Consider the following 24,980-nt stretch of genomic DNA (forward strand, 5'->3'; position numbering starts at 1 on the left):
CTCTGACTCCACAGGAAAATATGAGAGTACCTGGGGAAAATTTGTATTATTTTTTTCTCTTGCAGTTTGTACATATAAAAAGCAGGCTATTATGGGTTGTTTAATTCATTTACTAAATCAAACAGCACAGACAACTGTGCTGAGACTCACAGCTCTAAACGGGTGAGAATAAACCCATTTATATCATCATCCTGTGATAAAAAGATTCAGAAACAGCATGCTAGAAAAACAGAAGTGCAACAAAATTACAGACAATAAACTGATCACAAATCTACCCTGGTACAGCCCAAATCAATTACTCAATCAATCACTCTACCACTTGAGTCAAGGGCCTTCTGTTTTGCTCCCAATGACCCACACAACAGGGTAACGAATACCTTCATCCCTACACAATCACTAATCTATTCAGCAAGGCAAACACTCTCCTAAACCTCCAGACAAGTATAGATGGGTATTCCTGATATTTCTTCCAATATTCCTCCTTCCCTGCTTTTTGGGCTTCCCTGGTCACTCAAACAGTAAAGAATCTGCCTGGAATGTGGGGAGACCTGGGTTCAATCTCTGGGTTGGGAAGATCCCCTGGAGAAGGACATGGCAACCCACTCCAGTATCTTGCCTGGAGAATCCCCACGGACACCTGGTATTTCTTCCAATATCCCTCCTTCCTTGCTTTTTAGGTAAGCTTAACTCCTAGAATACAGGTGAATTCAAGAGCTAAAAATTCAAAATAAAAATTTTTAAACCAGTTCTCTCAATTTCTAATAATTCGTGTAGGATAAGACATTCCACTCTGTTTAAAATAAAAATGGAAAAGCATACACATCCACAACAGCAAAAAGTTATACATGAAAACAAAAGTTTTCAACATTTCCAAATTCCTACAATGAACATTGGGGCTTCCCTCATAGCTCAGTTGGTAAATCATCTGCCTGCAATGCAGGAGACTGGGGTTCGATTCCTGGGTCGGGAAGATCCCCTGGAGAAGGAAGTGGCAACCCACTTCAGTATTCTTGCCTGGAGAATCCCATGGACAGAGGAGCCTGGCGGACTACAGTCCACGGGATCGCCAAGAGTCGGACACAACTTAGCGACTAAACCACCACCACAATGAACATAAATTGTCATAATAAAAACATAAAATAAGTTATTTGAAAACTAAATTTTACACCAGTTAAGAGAAACACACAGTATTTTTTTTTAAGACAATATAAACGCACTTAAGATAACTTCACTTACTTTCTGCTCAGGGTTCTCCTGAAACACAAGTCCGAAGTAGTCCTTTTCCAAGAGATTGAGATGCTCACACACTTTGTCAAATAACACTTGCCCCTTCGCACGTTTCTGAGGAAAAAAATAGCATCTTTACTTTTCAAGCACTAAAGGTCCATGAGTGCTATAAATCAAGGACATCATATCAGATAAAATTACCTGGCATAAATTAACACGTATTTATTTTCCGATCCTTTATTAAAACAATACCCAAAAATGATTCATAACTTTTTCATTTTAAATTCCCCACTCCCACACAGAACCTAAATTCCAAAACGAAAGCATGATTAGCCAGATGGTCTAGACTTTACTGCTATTCCATGTTAATATTTCAAAAACTAACAGAAGTAAAATGCTTAAAGAGTTCACTTGTTTTTAAAATAGTACAAAAGTACGTCCAAGCTGCCTCCCTCAGTTCCTCAAAGTGGCTTGTGTACACTCTCCCCAGGAAAATCATTAAGCTCCGTGTACCCTAACATGAATCATCCCATCACTACTTAAGTGTGATTTTTATTCCAAAGTATCTGTAGAGTAGAAATTATGTTTTCCAATACAAAGTTACACTTTTTATGGAGGATAATATGGCGTTCACGCCTTAGAACAAATCTCAAAAATAGAAGAGAATGAAGCTGAGACAGTAAATCAGCTGCCTCCAAGGATTTAATTTACTATCATCAAAGATATAAAAGCCTTCAAAAGAAAATTTCACTATTTAATCAATGTCAAAACAAAGTGGTGACTCCAATTAAAAGTGGTGACTCCACAGCCCTGGGAACCAAGTGCAGAGTTGGGTCAGACACACACTCCTTCCCCTGCATGGATATAAACAACCCCTGGACTGCAAGTGAGAAAGGAACAAGCCAGAAGATACACATGTTCATCCTCGAGACAAATGCCTCACATTATCGAAATGTCTACTAGTTAGTTCATCCAGAGTATGAAAATGAATGCTTGCCACACAGACATCTTTAAAAATGGAGTAAGATATAAAAGACTGTTCAATTTCCAATTGGGACAACACTGATAAGGGTTTTCAAAAGATAAAGTCTTCACAGAAACTTGATTCAAGTGTGTGTTTCTTTCCTCTGCTTGTGGAAGCAGAGGTAAGAAATCCATGCCTGAAAAACATGTGAAGGAGAATCTGCAACCTTTATTATCAAATTTGTATAGTTAAAAACTTCTTTTTTAGGAAAAGAATTACATTAAATAGTAGAGGGAAGAGGGAGAAAAGCCACACAGATTACATGATTTCAACATTATAAGCACTGTGCTATCCACCTCGCTACAGATCCAAACGATGATAAAGTATACATGAAACAGATAAGTGTTTGTATGTCCACACATTACACAGATATAGTGTAATAAATGAGAGTACTGGGCTCCAGATTCCAAATTCCAAAGTTCTAAATGCCTTTCCACTATTTATAATCTACGTGACCACGGACAAGACACTTAACTTCTATTTGTCTTAATCTGTACATCTATTAAACTTAACTTCTATTTGTCTTAATCTGTACATCTATTAAATGATAATGGAATCTACCATACAGGATGTGGTTAAGTGCTAAATGACTTATAACACATGATGAGAGCTTAGAACAGCATGTGGATAGTGAGGGCTTAGTCAATATTGGCTCTTATGAAAAGCTGGAGAGTTTTTAAAACATGAAAAATAACTAATTTCACTTACATGAAATTTAGCATTAAGCTTCTAAATTGAAAGTTTCTGAATTTCATTATCTGCAAGCAATTATTAATCTATACAATTAAGACTGAGTTTGGAGGTATTTTAATTGACTTTATAAGGAGAAGGTGACTCATATCATGATAGTTCCTTTCTTAAATGTGCAGTAAAATCCATTATCTCTTCATAAGTGCCTGGAATAGATATGAGATTTGGTTGCAAACAATAGTGAAAAATATTTTAAAAGTAATCAATAATCTAAGATATAATTCAATTTCTCTGACATTAATTTCAACAATATTGTTCAGTCCCTAGAGAGTAGATTGCCCAGCATAATAGATGCTTGTTGGATCAAATGAAAATACAATAACACAGCATACTCTATGTGACATACTTATTTTAAATGTAGTGACAGCTACCACTCAGGCTCACAGTGACTGATCATAGTTGTATTGATAATTCCAGTGGCTACTTTGTAATTAGGAAGTGTTCTTATCCAAGACAGCAAAAGGGAGAAAACTGTTACAGCTCTTGCCACATCTGTCTACCTGTTCATCACACACTACGCACTTATAAGGAGGTATAAAATAGGTCACAGAAGATTTCATCTACTATAAAGAAGAGATCACCTTATTTAGAAAGACACTAAGAACTCAATGGATGCTTATATAGGCAGTCGGCCTTTAATCAGATATAGTTTCCAAGCAAAGGTGTTACTTCAAGGAAACCTCTGACAGAATGACAACTCCTTTCAAATAAGCTAACTACTGAAACGGATTAGCCCTAAAAAATCATGGTGAAATGTGACAGCCTCAAAGGAGATTCATGCTATTTTATTTGGTTGGAATGTTATTTGAAATTAGGGTAGAAAGGATAGTTAAGACAACTGACATCTATAAATACTAACACATACCTCAGTTCAAAGAGAAAAACACATTCCAACATTGCCTTACCATCAATTTTTATTAATATATCATACTTTCTCACTGCTTTCCATTTCAAAAATAGAAACATGCTCTCATGGACAGAATTCCCCTAAAAGATTAAGAGCAAAGTACCCACAAAGCTCACTGCCGCAGTCTGGTGCTGGGCAGCACAGGGAGGCATTCACACGGCAGTTGGAGTCAGACCCAGCCCTTCCCTCATTCAACTTTCTGTAAGCACTTTACTATTACTGGACAAGTCTAACAATGGATGAACCACTTCATCTCCTTAACTGTAAGATGAGATAGCAGCTCTCTCACAGCTCACTGTGAGAGTCAAATAAACCCAGGAAGATAATGTATATTAAAGTGCCAAACCAAGTGCCTCTCTCAATCACAGTTGAATTCTATTCCCAACTGTCTTTCATTAGCCCACATCCAACAAACACCAAAATATCTTCTACATGCTCAGATTGCTTCTGCACGATTCTCTCCTTCCCTTCTCCAGGAAACAGATATTTTAAATGCTCGATAAGATCTTAATTGCACACAAGTATTACTTAAGCTTTCATTCAGCATCCCCACCCTCAAGGAACTTAACTGGTTGGGAGGACAAAAAAGCAACAAAGCCAAGAGGCATGTGCTGAAAGACGCATATACAAAAGAGCATGGGAGAAGCACCGAGAATGGATGAGCAAAAGCGGCTGAGAAATATCATAACCTCACCATGGTTGTGGCATCGGAATGATTCTTAAGGAAATGGAAAATAAATGATTCTCATAGATAAAATCCCAACAAGTATAATCAGAAAGATTAAAGATACATAAGGAAACCAGCTACTATTATTGAGCATTAGATATGGTATCAGTCAGAAATTCAGACAGTAAACAACGGAATTATCAAGTACAGAACACAAAATTAGCATTTTTATATTTAAAGAAATAAATATTTTAAAGGAAAATATTAGGGAAAAATAACAAGGAAACAAGGAAAAAATAACTATCAAAAAGCAGAACTTCTGAAAAGAACCAATTAGAACATTTAGAAATAAAACTAGAATAATTAAATTATAATCCAAATGGGCATGGTTTGATACAGTTAAAAGGTGGAAGACAGATCTGAAAAAACTACCCAAAATGAAGCAAAGACAGATAAAGACTATGAAAGAATTTCAGACTTGTAAGCTAGAAGAGGGGATCTATTCTATACATACTTTCCCAGAATTCTAGACGAAGACAATAAAATAAGAAAGAGGCGATAGTAAAAGAGTAATGGATGATAAATGCTAAAATTCTCAAACTAAGGAAACCCAATGGATCTTTAGTCAGATAAAATAAAACCCATTAACCTACAATCACTTTATTCCATTAATTATTTATACACATTAACATTCAAAAGATTTTGACAAGTATTTAAAAAAAAATAGATACTACAAAGCCATCAAGATAAGAGAGGAAGAAACAGGAGCTGGGGAATAAGGAGTAGAGAAAGAAAACTGTAATAGAAAACTCAAGAAGTTACTCTTAAAACACCTAAAACTGATCTGCCTTGGAATCTAATTTAAAAAGGCAAACAAATTAGCTTATTTCTTCTAATCTCATAAAGAAAGCATACCAAATTATCAGAGACATAGTAAATGATACATATTTACTGTACCAAGTTATTACATTTCATAAATATTAATCTATAATCAAACTTGCCTGAGTGTGCTCTGACAGCAACACGACCCAGTGGCTCACCACTTCTTTTTTGCTTTCATGCTGTTCACAACTCACTCCATAAGTAATAAACCTCATCGTTTGGAGAGACTAATCAAGATACACTTCATAATACAAGAACATAAAAATGCTGAGGGTGGGATTCCCTGGGGGTCCAGCAATGGTTAGGAATCCATGCTTCCATTGCAGGGGGCAAGGGTTTGATCCCTGGTCTAGGCAACTAAGATCCCACATGCCATGTGTGTAACCAAAAATAAAAATTGTGTTGGGGGCATGCAAAGTGAGATTGTTCCTTCTCCCCTCCTAGATTCTGGCAAGCACCACCATTCATGTGAATCATCCATCTCAATAGCATGATAGTAAGAGTTGACTCATTGGAAAAGACTTTGATGCTGGGAGGGATTGGGGGCAGGAGGAGAAGGGGACGACCCAGGATGAGATGGTTGGATGGCATCACTGACTCGATGGACGCAAGTCTGAGTGAACTCCGGGAGTTGGTGATGGACAGGGAGGCTGGGCGTGCTGCGATTCATGGGGTCGCAAAGAGTCAGACACGACTGAGCGACTGAACTGAACTGAACTGAAGAGCATCACTACCAGAGCAGAATGGGACATGGATTTGAACACCAGCCCTATCTCTTAACTGCTGTGTAACCTCAGGCATGTCTTGAGTCACCTTATGATGGTGATCAAAAAGTAAAATGTACTAAAGTACTTAATAAAATGTTTGGCACATTATGTGAATGCATTAAAAGGCAGCTGCAAGCACAGAAACTTTTTGAACTATTCTAAAATAATAACTGATTTTAAATATCATTATAAAGAGCTTTCAGTTACTACACTCAATCTCACTTCACAATGAGAAAACTGAGGTTATAGAGAGTTTAACTGATCTAACTTTTTCAGTCTGATTTCCTGAATTTCTTTTAAAGAACTGAATTCTTATTTGCGATGTCCATAAACATTAGTACTCTACCTTTGTATCCAGGAAGGCAATTTTCTCATATTATCATTGTTTTTATTTTTCTATAAACAACTTGAATTATGGTTCATGAAGGGACTACAAACACATTCTTCACCCAAGCGGAATACACGGATATTTTGCTTTACAATGTGCGTTAAGATACAAGTATATGTGGCTGGTTCATTAGTTGTAGTAACTATGGGCAGGTGCTGCCAGTCCCACATAAAAAGGGCAGTTAACTTGCCAAGGCAAGCTCTAAATTTCTTTTCTACCTTAATTTCCAAATGTTAAATCCCTACCTCTAAGACAAAGCTCCAAATTCTCCTCCCTGAAGCCTATTCCAATCTTCTAATATTTATCTTTCTCCTTTAAGTACTTTATTTCACATCTACGGTACTTACTCTTTAGTTCTACTTCTTTTGATACTTTTTACTTCTGAAGTCTGGGTTCTTTAAGCAATAGTGTGTCTCACTCACTTCAGTGTCTCCAATAGCAGCGCTTCATTGAGTAACTCAGCTCACGTGTAGGCCAAAAGATACATTGAGGGCAATGGCTTGGCACTTAAGCTGGCAGAGTTGAGTCTAGAAGCAGGTCTTCTGGCTCTCAGTCTTATGCAAGCTCCTGGCTCTAGAGCTCATGGACTACCAACCCATAGATATTCCAGGAACTAAGCTAGACATACACTGCCAACTGGACTCTAGGAGAACAGCCACAGACCTACATTTTACTTTCACAGTTCTACATTGTACTTGACTCTTCCTTAGTAATTAGAGCTCTCCCAAATACTTCCTGGGAACTAAAGGAATGACGTCGGCAGAAAAATCAATGTGCTCCTTTCTCTTAAGAGCCTGCCATGCACCACCTTTATCCAAAAGGAGACTGGGGTTTTGCAGTCTTTACACATTCCTTCCCTGGGACATCAGTCGCTGTTATTTCTTCTTGCTATCTGAAGCGTGCTTTTGCTTTATATCTCTTCTTACACTAGAATCTTTATAGAGTACAAACTGTGTTCATCTCTATTCTGATAATGTAGCACCAGTTAACTAAACAATTAAAGCCATACAACAGTTAAACAACTTGCCAAGTACACTTCAAAAAGAAATCTTACTTCCTATATTAAATGCCAGCAAGCTTGACAATCAACTTTCCCCCCATCTAGCTCTCCCTACCTCCAAGAATATCATTGAACAGAAGTATAAAATCAATGGCTTGAAAACTTAAACAAACAAAAAAATTTAACAGTCCTTTGGTCTACATCCCAGGTATCAGGTTTTTTTTTTCTTTAAAAGATGACATAACCCAGGAGAGACATCCAAAGGACAGAGACAAAGCAAGACAATTCAGGTAGGTTTAAAATATATATTCTTCAAGGATTAGAAGACTAGCTTCCTTTGGGAGGGGTTGGGAAGGCTCAGCAATCTATAGCAAGCCCAGCTGAAGAAAGGCAGGCTGGAATCTGAGACGCGGAGTTCCCCCATGCCTGCGCTGTTATTCGTGGCATTCGCTCTTGAGGTCCAAACATGACATTTCTGGAGGCCTCTTGACTTGGAGGAATTTGTGCAACTGCTTACCCGGCAGATTGCAGTTGATGCCACACGCCACTGGCGTTTTATAAAGCACCATCACTGTCTCCGTGTGGGCCCCTTCACACTGCAGTTATTGTGCACCCAGCAGACAGTGCTGGGAAGCATACAATGCGAGCCATACATCGCAGCCTTGAGCTATGCATTTTGCGCTAGCTCACAACTACACTGTGCAAATACAAAAGGCCATGGAAAGAAAGGTATACACAGAGCAAACACAACACCCGAGACATTGTCACGGGGGTGGAGGACATCAAAGAGAACCACACAGAAGGGGAAAGGAGTGTCTGAAATAGTTTCAGGCCATCATTTTATCAGGTCATTCTTTTCCTACCCATCTAAATGACACACCTCAATCCCAAAGTGCATTCAAATCCTGGAAAAAAGGAAGAAATAACATCCAACAATTGTGTGTGTGTCTGAAAAATGTAATTCCAGAGTAAATATCATTATAATGAAGATTTTTAAGTTCCATTCATTCCCCTTATCATTAAACTTGAAAAAGTCTGACTGCTCAAAAAATAATATGTATATATATTATACATATTTTATCATAAAATAAAATTTTTTATAAAACCTTCACATATGATAGGTTTTCTTATAAGACACTACTGAGGATAACAAGAAAAAAGAATCCACCTGCAATGAGGGAGACCTGTGTTCGACCCCTGGGTTGGGAAGATCCCTTGGAGAAGGGAAAGGCCACCCACTCCAGTATTCTGGTCTGGAGAATTCCATAGACTGTATAGGCCATGGGGTTGCAAAGAATCAGACACAATTGAGCGACTTTCACTTTCCCTACACAGTATTCCTTCCAGTGCGTGAGTGCTCAGTAGCATCCAACTCTTTGTGACAATATGGACTGTAGCCGGCTACGTTCCTCCGTCCATGATGTTCTCCAAGTCTACATGCAATACTAACATGGAATGCTTCTCTACTCCCATCTGTTGGGTTTTGAAATGTTTCATAATTCTTCACAGAGCACACAAATCATCTCATAAGCAATCAGATAAGTTTAGATGGCAAATAAGATAGAAAAATGTTTCACCTTTATGGTATATGGAAAATGGCAAATAAATGCTAATTTTTAGTTTTAATAAAACTTGTGAAGCTTTAGCGTGAACAGGTTTCTGTTAAAATGCTAATGTCTCCTAGAAGGCAATATAAGCAATCATCCACACACTGGAGTCATTCACTCAGGCTGCTAATTCTCTCGTTACTTAGCTGAGAGATCTGCTAACATTTGGGGTCAGAAGAATTTTGATTCTCAATGGACAGACAGTAGGCAGGTAGCACAGCACGTTTCTGTATTATAAACTACAAAACAGTAACAGGACATCATCATGGGGCTAGCAACAACAAGAAAGTCTGGGTGGCAACAAGCACTAGGAAACAGAAAAACAATATGGGAAAAAAAGGGACTTTAAATTTTGGCCTGAATTAGAAAAATGAGGTAGAAATTCTGTCCTTTTCCACCTGTTCTGAGATTTAGCACCCAGAACTCAGTTCAGAAACTTATATGTATACTTTTATAAATTGACTTGCAAGTCTAATTATTTGTACATTACTTCTATGGCAAAACATACACTCCAGATAAATAATTTTCTGAAATATGACATACATATATAACCTGTTCATAAGCTGGAAACGTCCTTTATAATACTTCTCTGCGCACATGTAATCACATATTCAGATGGTCAACTCAAAGCCCTCCTATCTTACTTCTGCCCTAAAATGCAGAATGTGTGACATGTGACATCCGCTTGAAATTCAGAAGCTTTTCCAACAGAAACAATATTTTTACATGGTAAGTGGGTTTCCAGTCAATTATTCCCTATCTTCAACTCCCATCCCCACCCGTGAGGTCTGTAACATGTCCAAATGTAAATACTTAAGTCCATCATAACTTTTCCAGGAGAATTTGTAGTCAGTTTAACATTTCCTGGGAAATCTTAAGTAAAAACAACATGTGATTGATGAAATAATCTAATTGCCGGAGACTCAGAAATAAAATGTCTTAAAATGTTAGTAGAAGAAAGGGCAGGTGGATTGGTGCACGTATGTGTATCCAGCAAATCTACAGATCCAATCAGGCTTCCTGAAGGGGGAAGAACAGGGATAACTAAAAGTGGGAAGTAAGCAGTATCACTAGGAAGAAGGATATCTGGCCTGAAAGCCTGTGGACAGATGTATTCACCCTCCAGGGTGGATCAAGCTACAGGAGGCTAAAGACGCCTGCTGTTATAATACTCCTTACTCTGCATTGCATGCTCATAAAGATCTCTTAAGAAATAGAATCTGAAATCACCTCATGGCTTTCTTATTATGAAGGAAATAAATCTAAATGTTTATTTTTCCTAGCAGTTATCTCTCACAGTAAATTCATTTCCTGGCAAACGGCAGTTTTCCTCTGCCCCCCATCTCAGGCACAGTGAATGAAGAGTTAAAGTGTATCTTACTGCCGAGCATCAGATCCTACACAGTGAAATTCTCCCAAGTCCATTCTTGTTGAAGGACGCCCCCCACACCCAACATTGTCACCAATGTCCAGAAATGTTTGATGAACAAAGCCACAAACTTTATATAATAAGTACCTAATGACCCAAACCAAGTGAATAAAAATTAAATCATACCTGCTGCTACTGCTAAGTCGCTTCAGACATGTCCGACTCTGTGCGACCCCACAGACGGCAGCCCACCAGGCTCCCCCATCCCTGGGATTCTCCAGGCAAAAACACTGGAGTGGGTTGCCATTTCCTTCTCCAATGCATGAAAGTGAAAAATGAAAGTGAAGTCACTTAGTCATGTCCGACTCTTAGCGACCCCATGGACTGCAGCCCACCAGGCTCCTCCCCATCCATGGGATTTTCCAGGCCAGAGTACTGGAGTGGGGTGCCACTGCCTTCTCCTATCAATTGCCAAAAAATAATGTATTTTAAGTGAAATAGCATTTCCATTCTTTACCTTGACCCACCTCCGCTCTGCCCAATTGCAAACATACACACAATAAAATGGACTATCTAGACACCTACGGGAAATAATGAGGCAAAAAAATGAAGACTAACAAAAAACACTTACACGAAAACAACAAACAGGATCAAAACAAATGCCACTAAAGCTGCTACAACCAATTCAAAGTCTTTTTATAATGAGATATCCAGAAAACTTCCTGGCAACTTTGATATGTGCTATTCTAAGGGGAAGAGCTCACTTCACTTTATCCGGGTGATAAAACAGGCTCATTGTTCAGATTTTCCTAAGCAGAAAATGGACTTCTAATCAGAGACAGTACACTGAAATACACATTTAGCTCTGCTCCCTATGGAAGCTATTCTAAAATGATGTGGTGTGTGCACACCGGGGCACACGCACATATTCTTCCCCTCTTCCCCGACAATGGAAAGGAGAAAGAGAATGGGATTGATGCCAACAAAATTTTGGAAAGTAGACTGGAAAAGGGTAAATGATAGTGTCCATGCATTTTTTTTATATATTTTGTTTTCTTTGCAACCTCTCCTATGGGTGGAAGCCCACCTCTTAATATTTGGCAGAAGTGAAGAGATGAATCCATTTTAACACCAATGGTATTCGGGCTCTGCAAGATGAGAGAACTCCTAATGAAAGCCAATCCACACAGAGCCCAGGCCAAAAATGAAGACACTGGCCAGGCACAGCATGTCTTGCCCTTAACAAAGTTTAATTTTATTATGTTTTCTTGACATAGAAGGGAGTAAGCATTTAAGACTTTTCCTATAACCCCAAATTTCTGGTTGGCTTTTATTATTTAACCATTCTCAAGTGAAAAAATGTATTAGGCTAGGCATTGTTGAGACTTCCTAAATATTATTGTTGTTCAGTCACTAAGTCATGTCGGACTCTTCTGCAATCCCATGGACGGTAGCCCACCAGGCTCCTCTGTCCAAGGGAATTCTCAGGCAATAATACTGGAGTGTGATGCCATTTCCTTCTGCAGGTGATCTTCCCAACGCAGGGACTGAACCTGCCACTCTGCATTGGCAGGCGGGTTCTCTACCACTGAGCCAGCAGGGAAGCCCATCCTAAATAACGACGTTGTGCAGTTGCTAAGTTGTGTCCAGCTCTTTGTGACCCCGAGGAGTATTGCACACCAGGTTTCCTGTCCTTCACTATCTTTCGGAGTTTGCTCAAACTCATGTCCACTGAATCGGGGATGCTATCCGACAGTCTCATTCTCTGTCACCCTCTTCTCTTCCTATCCTAAATACTGGGTTGGCCAAAAAGTTAACAGAACTTTTTGGCCAACCCAATATACCTCATTCTTCAAAGAGTCTTTCTCCTCAATGTAAGATTTTCTTACCAACTCCAGTCCATAATACCTTGGCACTTCTGCACTTGTATTTATCTAAACCAAAAACAGTACTTAAATCAACTATGTATGTATTTTTATTTCACATGAAAACTTTATCTCTGAAAGTAAAACCTATAAGCAATTTAAGAGGACAAGAAAAAAAAAAATCAATATTGGGGGACAAGAATTACTTCTAAACTCACAATATGTATTTAAATGAATACTACTCGAGACCAATTTCATAAACACTGTGGAAATATGACATCCTTGACTTTCTATTTTTCTCAAAAATTATATATCATCACTAATGGAGGTCCCTGGAGGAGGAAATGGCAACCCACTTCAGTATTCTTGCTGGGATCATCCCACGGAGAGAGGAGCCTAGCAGGCTACAGTCCACGGCATCACAAGTAGTCAGACAGGACTAAGCAACTGAGCACACACAATGGAGGTCAGTAAAATAACTCTTAACAAGTGAAAGCTTGAAAATCTTTTTGTCCAGCTTTTCCTATTACTCACTTTCAATAGGTAAGTTAGCATATATCTGTGAAAACTATAACTTCTTAAAAAAAACAACAGTGACTTAAACTGTTAGATTATAGAAAGAGGCTGGTCAGAGAAGCACACTACATTTTTCTAAGTATTATTTTAAGAAACTGCCAAGTACCGTTTGCATTCAAACTTATTTCAAAAAGTGTTTAAGCAGCAAACTTCTGTAGGCTAGCAGATTCTCTGTAAACTACATGCCTTGAAATGAATTTTGACATTTGATTCAGACAGGCTTTCTGTGCTATAGAAAAAACAGCTTATTAGAGCATTCCTATTTGACTCAGTTTAAATTGCTGCTGACAGAAATATGAAAAGAGATCAATGGATATAACAAGCAGATCCTGGTAAGACTTAGATTAAGTTTCCTTCCTATGTTAATAACTAGATGGTACACAAACTCAGACAACTTCAAAACAGGTTTAAAGGCCAGAATCCACAAATATAACACACAGTTATGAAAAGTAGTTCAGCTGGTAGTTTTGAGGCTGTCTCTCCAGAGTTTAAAAAGAAAAAAAAAGAATAATATTCTTAATCATAACTGTTCTAACAGAGTTTATGTAAAACTCTGCTACAGAATATAACAAATATAAAAATAGCAATCTGACAGATCATGTATAAGTACTTTAATCAGTTAGCCACCGTGCCTGAAGAAACTGCTTTTCTGCCTGATTCGGCAGCTTTGTATAGGCCACATTTTATTATGTCACATTGCCTTCAGCCCCTTTAAGATCCAAATACTAGCATACTATATTGTGTGTGTGTGTGTGTGTGTGTGTTTGTGTGTGTGTGTGTTCACTCACTCAGTTCTGAATGTAGCCCACCTTTCCATGGAATCTTCCAGACAAGAATACTGGAGTGGGTTGCCATTTTCTACCCCAGGGGATCTTCCTGACCCACGGATTGAACCCATGTCTCCAGCATGGCAGATGGATTCTTTACCAGTGAGTCTACCTGGGAAGCCCAGCGTACTATATTGCAGTGCTGTAAATAGCGATGATAAATTCTGCGCATGTTTCCCCTTAGTCACCAAGTCGTGATCCTGCTGTGGAAAGGATGGATGGAAAGAACAGCCTCAGCTTGAGCTTCTGTGAAATACATTAAATGCTCACGGGTAAAGGCCAGATTCTCAAATCTCCGTTACCCTATTCAAGCTCCTGCACTCAATCTCCATCGAAATCTTAGTGGGAGTGGGAATACGAAGATAGGATCAAGGAGGGGAATATTTGGCAAAATTTCCTAATGGCTGAGAAATAAAACTCTGTCAGAAACATCTTTAACTTGCTCAGGAAAACACTGGAAAAGAGATTGGAAATAAGAGAGTAATGAAAACAGAGGGATTCTGAACAGAATAGGTTTAACAAAAGATACTTTGTTTTTTTTGTTGAATGAGAAATAAAATTACCCCTCATTTGATGAACTCTGAAAAGGAATTAACATTTTTTAAAACCTACTTACCTGAGAGAGCGAGAAAATGTATCTGAACAGATTTTAAAGTACAAAACTTATTCTGAAAATGATTTCCCCCACCATTTCAAATGTTATTCAACCTTCAAATAACTGTCATTCCAAAACAGCAAAAACAAAAAAATTTCAAAGATCTGTTGCCCGGTCTATCATCACCCTTAGGTGAAAGGAAGCACTTATTAAGTAGTAAATTACCTGTGAGTCAGCTTGCGTGGCAGCATGTGTGAGAAAGGAGGCAGAAGTGGATGCTGCCCTCAAAATTACATCAGGCTGTTTGCTCATCGTGAGTGGTGAACTTCAAGTGTCAAGTTTAATGCTTTCAAAAACCACTGACACAAGGGCAAAAAAGGCAATCCCCTGATTTTGAAACCACAAGTGGGGAAGACAAAGGAGAGAGCATGTGGTTGAATTCTTGACTACTGAGAAATTAAAACCATGACATTTTTTTTCGTTTACTCAACAGGAAAGAGGAGCATTAGAGAAAGAGAGGCAGGGAGTAAGGTGTTAACTTTACTCTCCTCTTCAAGCCCAGGCTATACCCAGCCAGCCAGCCATCTGACCTACAGCAGTTCAGACGCACATGAAAGACACTGGGAGTCTGCTTTCCCTCTGGGCCAAGACCACTCCTTAGCCACTTCGGCATCGCTCTCATGCCCAGTCAGTTCATAGCCTTTATAGAAATTTGATAAATCATTTTCATTTATTTAAGCCCATGAAGTGTTTCTCCAAGAAGTTAGCCTACTGTTTCTAAGCACTTAAAAAGCAGTGCAGCTGTGGATAGAAGAAGTAATATGAGAGGATGGAGGATTATACATACATACAACAGTGATCTTTCTTTTCTAACTGGAGAGGATGGAGAGAAGAACTGGGAACAAGCGAAAACAATCATTTAGCTTAGATAAGAAGGATAAAAACTTTAGGAAAGCAGAGAGAAACCAAAAGTTAACGTTTTATGAGTAGTGCTAGAGGTGAAGTCCTGTGTTAATGGCCTATGGAGAGAGAAAAGAAAGTTCTTTTTCTCAAGGAATTAACAATACAGGTAAAGAAACAACACAGCGATGAAAAGAAATCAAAAAGTAACATAAAGAGTTTAACTGATGTTCAACACAACCATACAAGAGACTCTTTCACAAGGCAGCACATGATTAATTGCCCAATTATTGGTGCAAACAAGTTCAGAGGAAGAAAAAACATCCAGAAAGCTGGATTTAAGCTAGACATTAAAAGACAGGGAAGAAGCATGTGGATGGGGAAGTAAAATGGCAGAGATCTGGGTCAGAAACCAGAAGAAAGGGCAGACAATTCAGTGCCTGGTTAGAAGACCAATTTGGCTGGAAGAGGAAAGCACAGAAAATCCTGTAGTAACAAATCTAAAGACAGTCTGAGGGCATAACGGTGTCCTGAAGCCCAGCTAATGAGCCTGCTCTGCTCCTGTGAATCCCCTGTGTCCTTCAAGCTGGACCAAAGCATTAAATTACTCTCATAGCATGGAAGCCTGTTCCCATTTACTAAATAAAAATTACTAGATAGAATCATTGCCTTAAATTCCTTTTTTGAGCTAAAGGGATAAATGAATAGCTAGCCAGAGACATTCCATCTGGACCTATGTCACTGGAATTTCAAATTGCATACACTATATGCCAACTAAATTGTTCACGGTTCTATTTAAGTCATATTTAAATCCAATACTATTTTATAGGAGTTTAGAGAAGGACACAACTTCCAATCTTCTCCAAGGATACAGATAGTTAAAACTGTTTAACTAGTAAACCTAATAAGGGTCAATTATAGAAATCTGAAAGAACAGCCTTGAAGGATGTCAGCAGACATAAACAATCAAGTAAATAAACAAAACATTCAAAAGCAATGATATCAAATTGCATTTCTGAAGCCAGTACTCTACATAGGAAAGGCAAGAAGACCTTGACACCATTCTACTGCCTGATAAATAGTTTTTATCAACAGAACACTGACGAAGAGCGCCTACATTCTGATAGCTTTATTCACAGCACTGAGAAAAAATGGCACTGACATTCCTATGTGGGCAAGAACAATGCCCTCAATTCTCAGACAAAATCAACACGTGGGAACGACTTTCAGATGCCAGAGGAAAATGTGAGCAACTCAAACTCAGAATGCATATTCACTCATGCTTCCCAAGTATTACAGGACCTTTCACATTTATTTTCAGACTTGACACACACACACACAGACTTATCAGCTATAGTAAAGCCAGTTCAATCCTAGAAATAGAGGAAACAAATATTTTCATTCTTAATCTGCAATCTTAGAATAGAAGAAAAAAGAGGAAGTGACTTCTCCAAGACATCCAAAGAGCCAAAAGGAAAGTAAACACCGATCTCCTGATTCTATACCCACAGCTCCAACTACATCTTATTGTATTTTTCCTTAGAGGAAAGAGCCCTGCTGTTTTAACACATCAAGTATGTAAATGACTTCAGTGGCAATATCACGAGTCCTTCTATAGGGGTGTCTCTGGAACCAGAATGCAGAGTATAGGAGATACCCCAAAATTCTCACAATTTAAATTCTGATAACAAAGGAGTTTCTCACATAGCATTATATTTCTCAGTGAGATAAAAACAGACATATCAGAGAACAGAAATTATAAATTTTCTTCATGAAAAAATCATAATCTTCAATGAAAAGATTTTTTTTCAAAAAGTATTTCAGATAGTTTATCATCAAGATGGTAAACTAGTATAAAATGTAAATTGTAATTTTTACTAACTTTAATTTAAAATATACTTCACACAAAAATTTGGAACAAATGCACAGACTCAGCCTTGCGTCAAACTTAATGCATGGCTTAGGCTGCAGAAATAACATTAATTGAAGTCAAGCCATTTCCATAGTGTTTTATACTTAAGTAAAACCATTCTCCAAAAACGCACCATTATCCAATACTTATGCTCCAAATATTGTGTGTGAAGCATTTTTTTTTTCACTCAGTATTAACACACATTCTCTTTCTTCAAAAGAACACAGACTTCAAAGATAACAGTGTTTGAAAATGATGCTGCCACAGCTCTCTGGGTAGTCTTCACTTTCCTGAGGTTCGAGAATACATTTAGATGGCCCACAGGAAGAAGAATACAGAAGCAGTGAGCCAAGAAAGGAGTGGGCAGGGAGGATTAAAAAACATGCATATGTGGAAAGAAAGAAACTGAAGTTGCTCAGTTGTGTCCGACTCTTTGCAACCCCATGGACCGTAGCTTACCAGGCTCCTCTGTCCATGGGATTTTCCAGGCAAGAATACTGGAGTGGGTTACCATTTCCTTCTTCAGGGGATCTTCCCAACCCAGAGATCAAACCTGGGTCTCCTGCATTGCAGGCAGACGATTAACCGTCTGAGCCACCAGGGAAGTCCTGGATATGTGGAGATCTCTCTATTTTAAGCAAATAATCTGAAGCAGATATGATATTAAGACACCAAACAAAAATATCCCCAAGAACTACGTTTCTTGATTTTAAAAAATTATTCAGTTAATACAGTAACACTGACATTAAATGATATAACACTGCTGCTTTCGTTAACCAAAGGTACTGACAGATAGAAAAACAGGAAACTGTCTAACTTTCCCAATGCTCTAATCACGTTGATTAAACTATATCTATAAAGACTACTGGTATATATCATAACCAATGCAGTGGATAAAAAAGTCTCCCTTAAATTAGTACAGTCATATTCTAAAATCAAGTAGCATTCTTAATTTTGCTAGGTCTTATATACTAACAACTGTAAACCTCTGGTCCATTTCTTCTCGGCCCCTTTTCACTCTACTGGTCAGTTTAAATCCTCTTATCCTGACATTTGTGGCCTTGTAGAACCTCATCCTCCTCTACAAGGTCCTTATAAGTTAGGCTGTTTCAACTCAAGACTTCCTGAACAGGCCATGCTTTCCTCTACTGCTGTAGGTGCCCTAAGTGAGGACATTAAGGCCATCTTCAGTGGGTATGCTATAATCTAAAATTCTAGTTGAAAATTAGATACATGTACATCCAGAAAGGAAAAAAAAAAAGCAAGCAATAACTATAGGCATCTAAAAAGCCATGAAAGACATAATTATCATCTTTAACGACAGTAAACAACTGGAAACAAATCTAATCTCCCCGGCCAAATAAAGTAAAAGTATTTATTTCCCACAATGTGTTCATTTCCTTAAGTACTTTCGAGTTCATTAATCGTTGCAGTTTCCCACAACATACTTCCCCCCCAAGCAGTCCTCAGACACCAATTTCCGGTACAGAGCTACAGAACGAGAGATAAGCAGCATCAGCACATCACCCCATCCGTCTGAGGTCAGTGCTGGAACCCGGGAACAAGAGCATGCTCAAGCCACGTGACAGCTGCCTTCAGGCTCTGCTCCTGAAGAGGAAGTGACAGCAGTGTGATTCAGGATCAGACACATTCTAAGGATACTAAGAACTCGCAAGAACCAAGACAGGAAAGAGAACTGGATAAAACAGAAATTAATCAAAAGAGGGAATACCACTTATAATGTTGGCATGGTTCCAACAACTACTGTGACGCTGATGAACTATGCAGCCTCTGGTCACATACAAAGTTGCTGCCTAGGATTCCAGTGAACTGTCAGTACATAACATCTGCTGGGGGGTCACATCACTGAAGTCTATTCAAATTCCATTTCCTTTGTACTTCACAGAAAAAAAAAGGTTACTCAACATTAATATGCTGTAAGCTTTTTCAGATTTATCTATTGTCCTCAAAAGCTCATTCTTATGATGGTATATTTACTAATCAGTTATTAGCTGAAAAGACAATCTGTAAATTAACACAGTCATTGAAATAAAGACTCTTCTACTTCTCTAATCAATTAAGCTGACCCATAATGGGATGAGAAAATATTAGGAACTGAATGACAATTAAAAGTACAGTATTTTAAAACTTGTGCACCCAGCAAGAGATACCTGAAGGGAATATTAGAGCCCTGAAAACATACTTTTTTTTTTTTTTTCAAATACTCAATTCAAGAAATTGGGTGTGAAAAAACAGAATAATTCCAAGGGAAAAAACAAAGAATAAAATTTACAAAACAGAAAAGAAACAAACAAAACCAAGCTGTTTCTTTGAAAGAAAAGATTTAAATAGTTAACTCTATATCAAAAATAATCAAGAAAATGCAAATAACACAAGAAATTAGAAAGAAAATCAAAAATACAAGATAAGAACACTATGAACAACTTCATAGGTTTGAAAGTTACATGAAATGGGCACTTTCCACTAAAAATATGAATTACTACAACTGATTAAACCAGAAATAGACTACTGGAAAATCAAATCAATGATTTAATAAAACAAAAAACCTCCCAACTCCATTTTCCCCAGAAAAAGGTCACCAGCCCAAGACAGTTTTAAAGGCAAGTTCTACCAGGTCTCCCAAGAACGGTTAAATCCCTAATTTATCAAAACTTCTTTTAGAGAATATTAAAGGCAAGCAACTCTAAAAGCTAGTACATAATCCAGATAACAAAATCTGATGAAGACAATTTGATAAAAGAAAGTTAAAAATAATATATGCAAAAAACATAGGTTAAAAATACAAAATCAATGTCAAACGATCACAAGTATCTATGTTAGGAATTCAAAGATAGCTTCACATTAGAAAACATTAATATAAATTACATTAACAGATTAAAAAAACATGATCCTCTCAGTTGATGCAGAAAATACATTAGAAAAGATTCACTACCTAGTCATGTCTTTGACCATCTATTCACGAAACTTTCTAGTTTAATCTTAGAAACTAAGAAAAGAATATCCTGAATCTGAAAAAAGAATGTCTATTTTTTTTTTTTTAATCCTAGAGCAATCCTAGAAAACTACACTTACAAAAAGATGCTCAGGCTCTTGAGTAAAGTGTAGGATTATTACCATGTTTTCAATTATTTACCAAGCTCTTCCTGTGATGGGCTCAGGCTTGCCCACCCACCTATTAACCACAGGACTTGCTTGGCCAATGAGATATAAGTAGTATATCTTATATCTCTCTATATTAAGATACACTACTTCCAGGCAGAAGATTCAAGGACCACAGTGTGGTTCCACTGTGTTTTCTTTTCCCTCTATTGTGAGAGCATTGTTTCCCATGTAGAGGATACACATTTAGTCTTGATCCAAAAATCAAGAAGACAGGGAGCAGAGCCCACACCCAACCCATCAAGGGCATGTAACGTGAGCAAGAGTAAACCATTGTCATCATACATCCAGAAGATCTGGAGTATAACCTAGCAAAAGTTGACAGTAATCAAGTAAGTGCTAACTAAAATTCGGAGATATTTCATATCATTATGATAGGTTGAAATTAATCTAATAACAAAAAGTGAAGATGACAATGTGGAAAAATCAAACAGCGGTTGCTGATTAGAATTTAAATTAGCAGAACCCCTTTGCCAAATCTAGGAAAACTGAAGAAGTAAAACTACATCTTGATCAATTCTATTCCTAGGTGTTCTACCTGAATAAACTCTTGCACAAATAAATAAGGAAACATATAAAATAATGTTCACCAAAGCACTGATTGCTAAAAATATATAAAAGAAATAGTTCCCCAGTGGGAATGGATAAACTGGGTTAGTCATTCAAAAGAACAATATATAGCAGTTGAAAAGAATAAAGTAGATTTACACATGACAAAACGACAAACGCACAGTAACAAAGAGATGGGGCACTTCAGCAGCATCTTTAGTGTTTGATTTATGTTTACAATATCTAAAACACACGGCTAAATGATGAATCTGGTTAAAGCTTTTATGGTGAATATACAACTATTATTACTATATTTTTGTATTTTTAAATATGTCATGACTTTTTAAAAACACAGAGAACAAATATAGATTTAAACCATAAAGCACACTGATCAATCACAAGGTTTGGTGATATAAAGCACTTCAGAGACGACAGGGGCCTTCTAGACTCTGTAAGTAACATTATATTCTAAAGATGAAGTCAATTTCTGGGGCTCAGTTTGACACACAGAGATGGAGTAAACGATTCAAGGTCACAAAACAAGTTATCAACAAGTTCCTTCTTAAAAGCTAGACTTCCTAACTTCTAGGATAGGTAGGAAAAACGAGGGACATGTGATCAAACAGTGCAACTGAGTCAAGTTCAGAACACCATTCTTTTGTTTTCTATTGTCCCTACCCCTACTCTTGAGACATACTGTATTATTCTCTCTGTGTGAGCTCTAAGATTTTTAATCATCTGTTGCCATTCCTTTTCTCAAAACAACTAAAACATGAGAACAACTGTAGCTAAATGAGTAAAATAAGTTCTACCTAACTAATACAAAGGTAAGTAAGGACTATGAAGCACTGATCTTAAGAGTTTAGTGGTCAGGTTCAAAACTTTCACAGTCAAGGTCTTGAATCCTGATTCAATCACTAACTAGCTATGAAATTTGGGTAAGTTACTTAACCTCTTTGAAGTCTTGTATTCCTGATGTAAAGAGCTGACTCATTTGAAAAGACCCTGATGCTGGGAAAGACTGAGGGCAGGAAGAGAAGGGAACGATAGAGGATCAGATACTTGGATGACATCACCAACTCAGTGGGCATGAGTTTAAGTAAACTCCAGGAGTTGGTGATGGACAGGGAGGCCTGGTGGGCTGCAGTCCATGGGGTCGCAAAGAGTCAGACACAACTGAGCAACTGAACTGAACGGAAGATGGGGAATATCCATAATAATACCTATCTCATATAGAGTCTTGTCAGCATTACATGAGACAACCCATTTAAAGCTCTTGACATAATTCTTCAACAAACATTAGCTGTTAGTATATGCCATAGTATGCCCTGGTAGATCAGCTGGTAAACAATCGGCCTGCAATGCCGGCAACCCCAGTTCTACTCCTGGGTTGGGAAGATCCCTTGGAGAAGAGAATGGCTATCCACTCCAGTGTTCTTGGGTTTCCCTGGTGGCTCAGATGGTAAAGAATTCACCTACAATGTGGGAGACCTGAATTTGATCCCTGGGTTTGGGAAGATCCCTGGAGGAGACATGGCAACCTACTCCAGTACTCTTACCTGGAGAATCCCCATGGACAGAGAAGCCTGGCAGGCTACAGTCCATGGGGTCACCAAGAGTTGGACATGACAGAGCAACTAAGCATAACACAGCAAAGTACACATCATGTAAATAAAGTAATTTAGCTATGAAAAGTAACAAACTTTGGATTATCATAAAATTATAGGCATTAAATGCTTTTTAAAAATTACATTGACTTTGGTCAGCATCAGGGCTAATCAACTATATGTTTTGCAAATCTAGAGTGTCTTTTAATTAAATGAGTTAGATTTTAAATCAATACCTGTCTCAGGATGAAAACACTTGAGGTTAAACTGCTGAAATTTCATTACCCTGAAATTTCAACCTACTGCAATGTTTCTCTCCTCAAGTCAAACACTTATGGCCACAGGTAATTTCAAGCTATATAATGCCCTTTCAGAATGGACAACCAGCCAATACACATGATCAATACAGCCTGACAGAACATCGGTCCTGCTCATCTTACAGGGTCAAGAACTACTGTTCCTAATAGAAATGGTGACCCTCTCCTGTGTTTTCTTCGGGTTTTTTTTTTGTTTTCCTTTTTAATGTTAAATTTTGACAAACTAGTTCATAGGAACACAAAACTCTATTCGCAGTGCCAGGCCACAAATGAAGGCAGAGGATACTTTTGCTGTCATTCCACACATCAAGACAGCTCTCCACCCAGCACCCTGGCTCACCTCCAGGTCGCAGCTGTACTCAGAGCCATCCAGGAGGGTCACTTTACACTGGACAGTTTTGGTCTTCTTGGGGGCTTTCAGAGAGGCCTTCTCTGCTTTTAGCTCATTGGTTTGCACTTCCTTTGTCTCCCTTTTTGCTGCTTCATCCAAAAATTCTGCTTCCTGTATTTCCTTCACCTTCTCTTCTTCTCTCTCCTTACTTACTTCTTCAACAAGCTGCTGAGGGGGAAAAAAAAAATTAAGTCCATAGTAAAGGTGACCAATTTGCAGAAGATGACACACACTAAAAAGAAAGCTCTTTAGTAAGAACTGTGATTTATGGTAAACACTGTGAGCCTAAGATTTTAAAAGACTTTGAAACTTTCTCAGAAAGGGTATTTCCCACATCTCTCCCCCAATCTACTGCCAATTTTCTTATTTTGCCACTTTGGCAAAATCAGCATTAAATGAGTAAAAGAAACTATGTCCCAGCAATGACATTTAAATATCATGTTAAATAATAAAACTCCTATTATAATTACATAACCATGGCAAAACTTAGGCTTCAATAGGCAACCAAAATATATACACATTCAAATCTACTTCTCCCTACCCCTTAAACACTGAAATAAATCAAAGATACAAAAGCATGTATTATTTAAGAAGTGAGGTGATCCTTGCCTGAGAGTACTTGTCTAACCCTAAAATGAATAAATATGACTTTTTTATGATCTGCATATACAGGGGATTTTTCTTTTTTTTGCTTTATATTGAAAGCTTTAAAAGGAATAACAGGAGACTGTTGTGGTAGACCCTCCAAGATCCATATTCCAGATACAGTAAGCCAAGGCAGTATCTGAATACAAGAAATCTGGAAATGGTTCAAAACAAATCCTTTCTGTTAAACCTGGTTATGCCATCAAAGCCTTCACTTCCAGACAATCACTTCTCAAAATACTGTGTCTCCCGACTGCTCACCAGAGGTTTCTCTTCCTTGACGTCAACCTTAATCTCCTGTTGTTTTCTCTGAGCTGTTTCTTCAGCATCACCCTTGGCCTGCCTTTCTTCTTCAGGAAGAGATTCCTCCTTGTCTAAAACCTGTTCTTCCACAACAAGTTGGGTAGGCTCTTTTTTATCTCCTCCATCTTTGGCCACTACTAAGGTATAGGACTTTTGTTTCTTAAGCCAAGGGGGTATGAATCGAGAAATCCCCCGGCTCTCAGATGGATCTTTCTCTTTCTTCTGGCGGCGTGGGCTACTTTGGCTTTCAGCTGGAGGAGATGATTGGGAACCTTTTTCCTCCTCTGGATCAGATGTCTGATTCTGCTGATTTTCTGCTACTTCTTTCGGTTTCTCCTTGGTTGCGTCTGCTCCTAACTGGTCAGATTCTTTCTTCACTTCAGATGCGGAGCCCACTTCAGTAGTCATGGTCACAGCTTATTCTAAAAACAAAACAAAACCACCAAGAGTTATTTTACAAACTCTCCCCATTTTAGTTTGGAGGCAAGGGGCAGGGTAAAGAAGGGTGGGGAGGGGAATGGCAAAAAGATGACAAAGGAGAAAACACGTTTTTAAAAAAAGGTTCAGAGGCATACAAGAAAATGGAGACTGCTATCCTTAATGTTTAGAAATCTCTATCAGAATCGAAGAACCAAAACTACCATCACAATAGAATTAACTGTGGTTAATTCTACAGTACAGAGAAAACTTCAAATCATCAAGAGTCCTAGAAAAAGTAGTTATTG

The 24,980-nt window shown here is 38.1% G+C and overlaps 1 protein-coding gene across 8 annotated transcripts in view; it reads right to left on the reverse strand.

The window, feature by feature from the left end:
- The window catches only part of EPB41L2 (erythrocyte membrane protein band 4.1 like 2), a 209,337-nt gene that overhangs the window by 80,987 nt on the left and 103,370 nt on the right, over positions 1 to 24,980 (reverse strand). For 6 of the 8 annotated variants that reach the window (XM_052646062.1, XM_052646060.1, XM_052646058.1 and 3 more), the window contains exons 2-4: positions 24,214 to 24,677; positions 23,257 to 23,475; positions 1,237 to 1,341 (exon numbers count right to left, since the gene is read on the reverse strand). In XM_052646062.1, the coding sequence (XP_052502022.1) occupies positions 1,237 to 1,341; positions 23,257 to 23,475; positions 24,214 to 24,663 (774 nt within the window). In that variant the 5' untranslated portion in view covers positions 24,664 to 24,677. The remainder of the gene's footprint in view (positions 1 to 1,236; positions 1,342 to 23,256; positions 23,476 to 24,213; positions 24,678 to 24,980) is intronic. The other 2 variants (XM_052646061.1, XM_052646055.1) reach the window with 1 other exon arrangement.

This window comes from Budorcas taxicolor, chromosome 9 (genome assembly GCF_023091745.1).
Source record: "Budorcas taxicolor isolate Tak-1 chromosome 9, Takin1.1, whole genome shotgun sequence".
In the NCBI taxonomy this organism is placed as follows: domain Eukaryota; kingdom Metazoa; phylum Chordata; class Mammalia; order Artiodactyla; family Bovidae; genus Budorcas; species Budorcas taxicolor.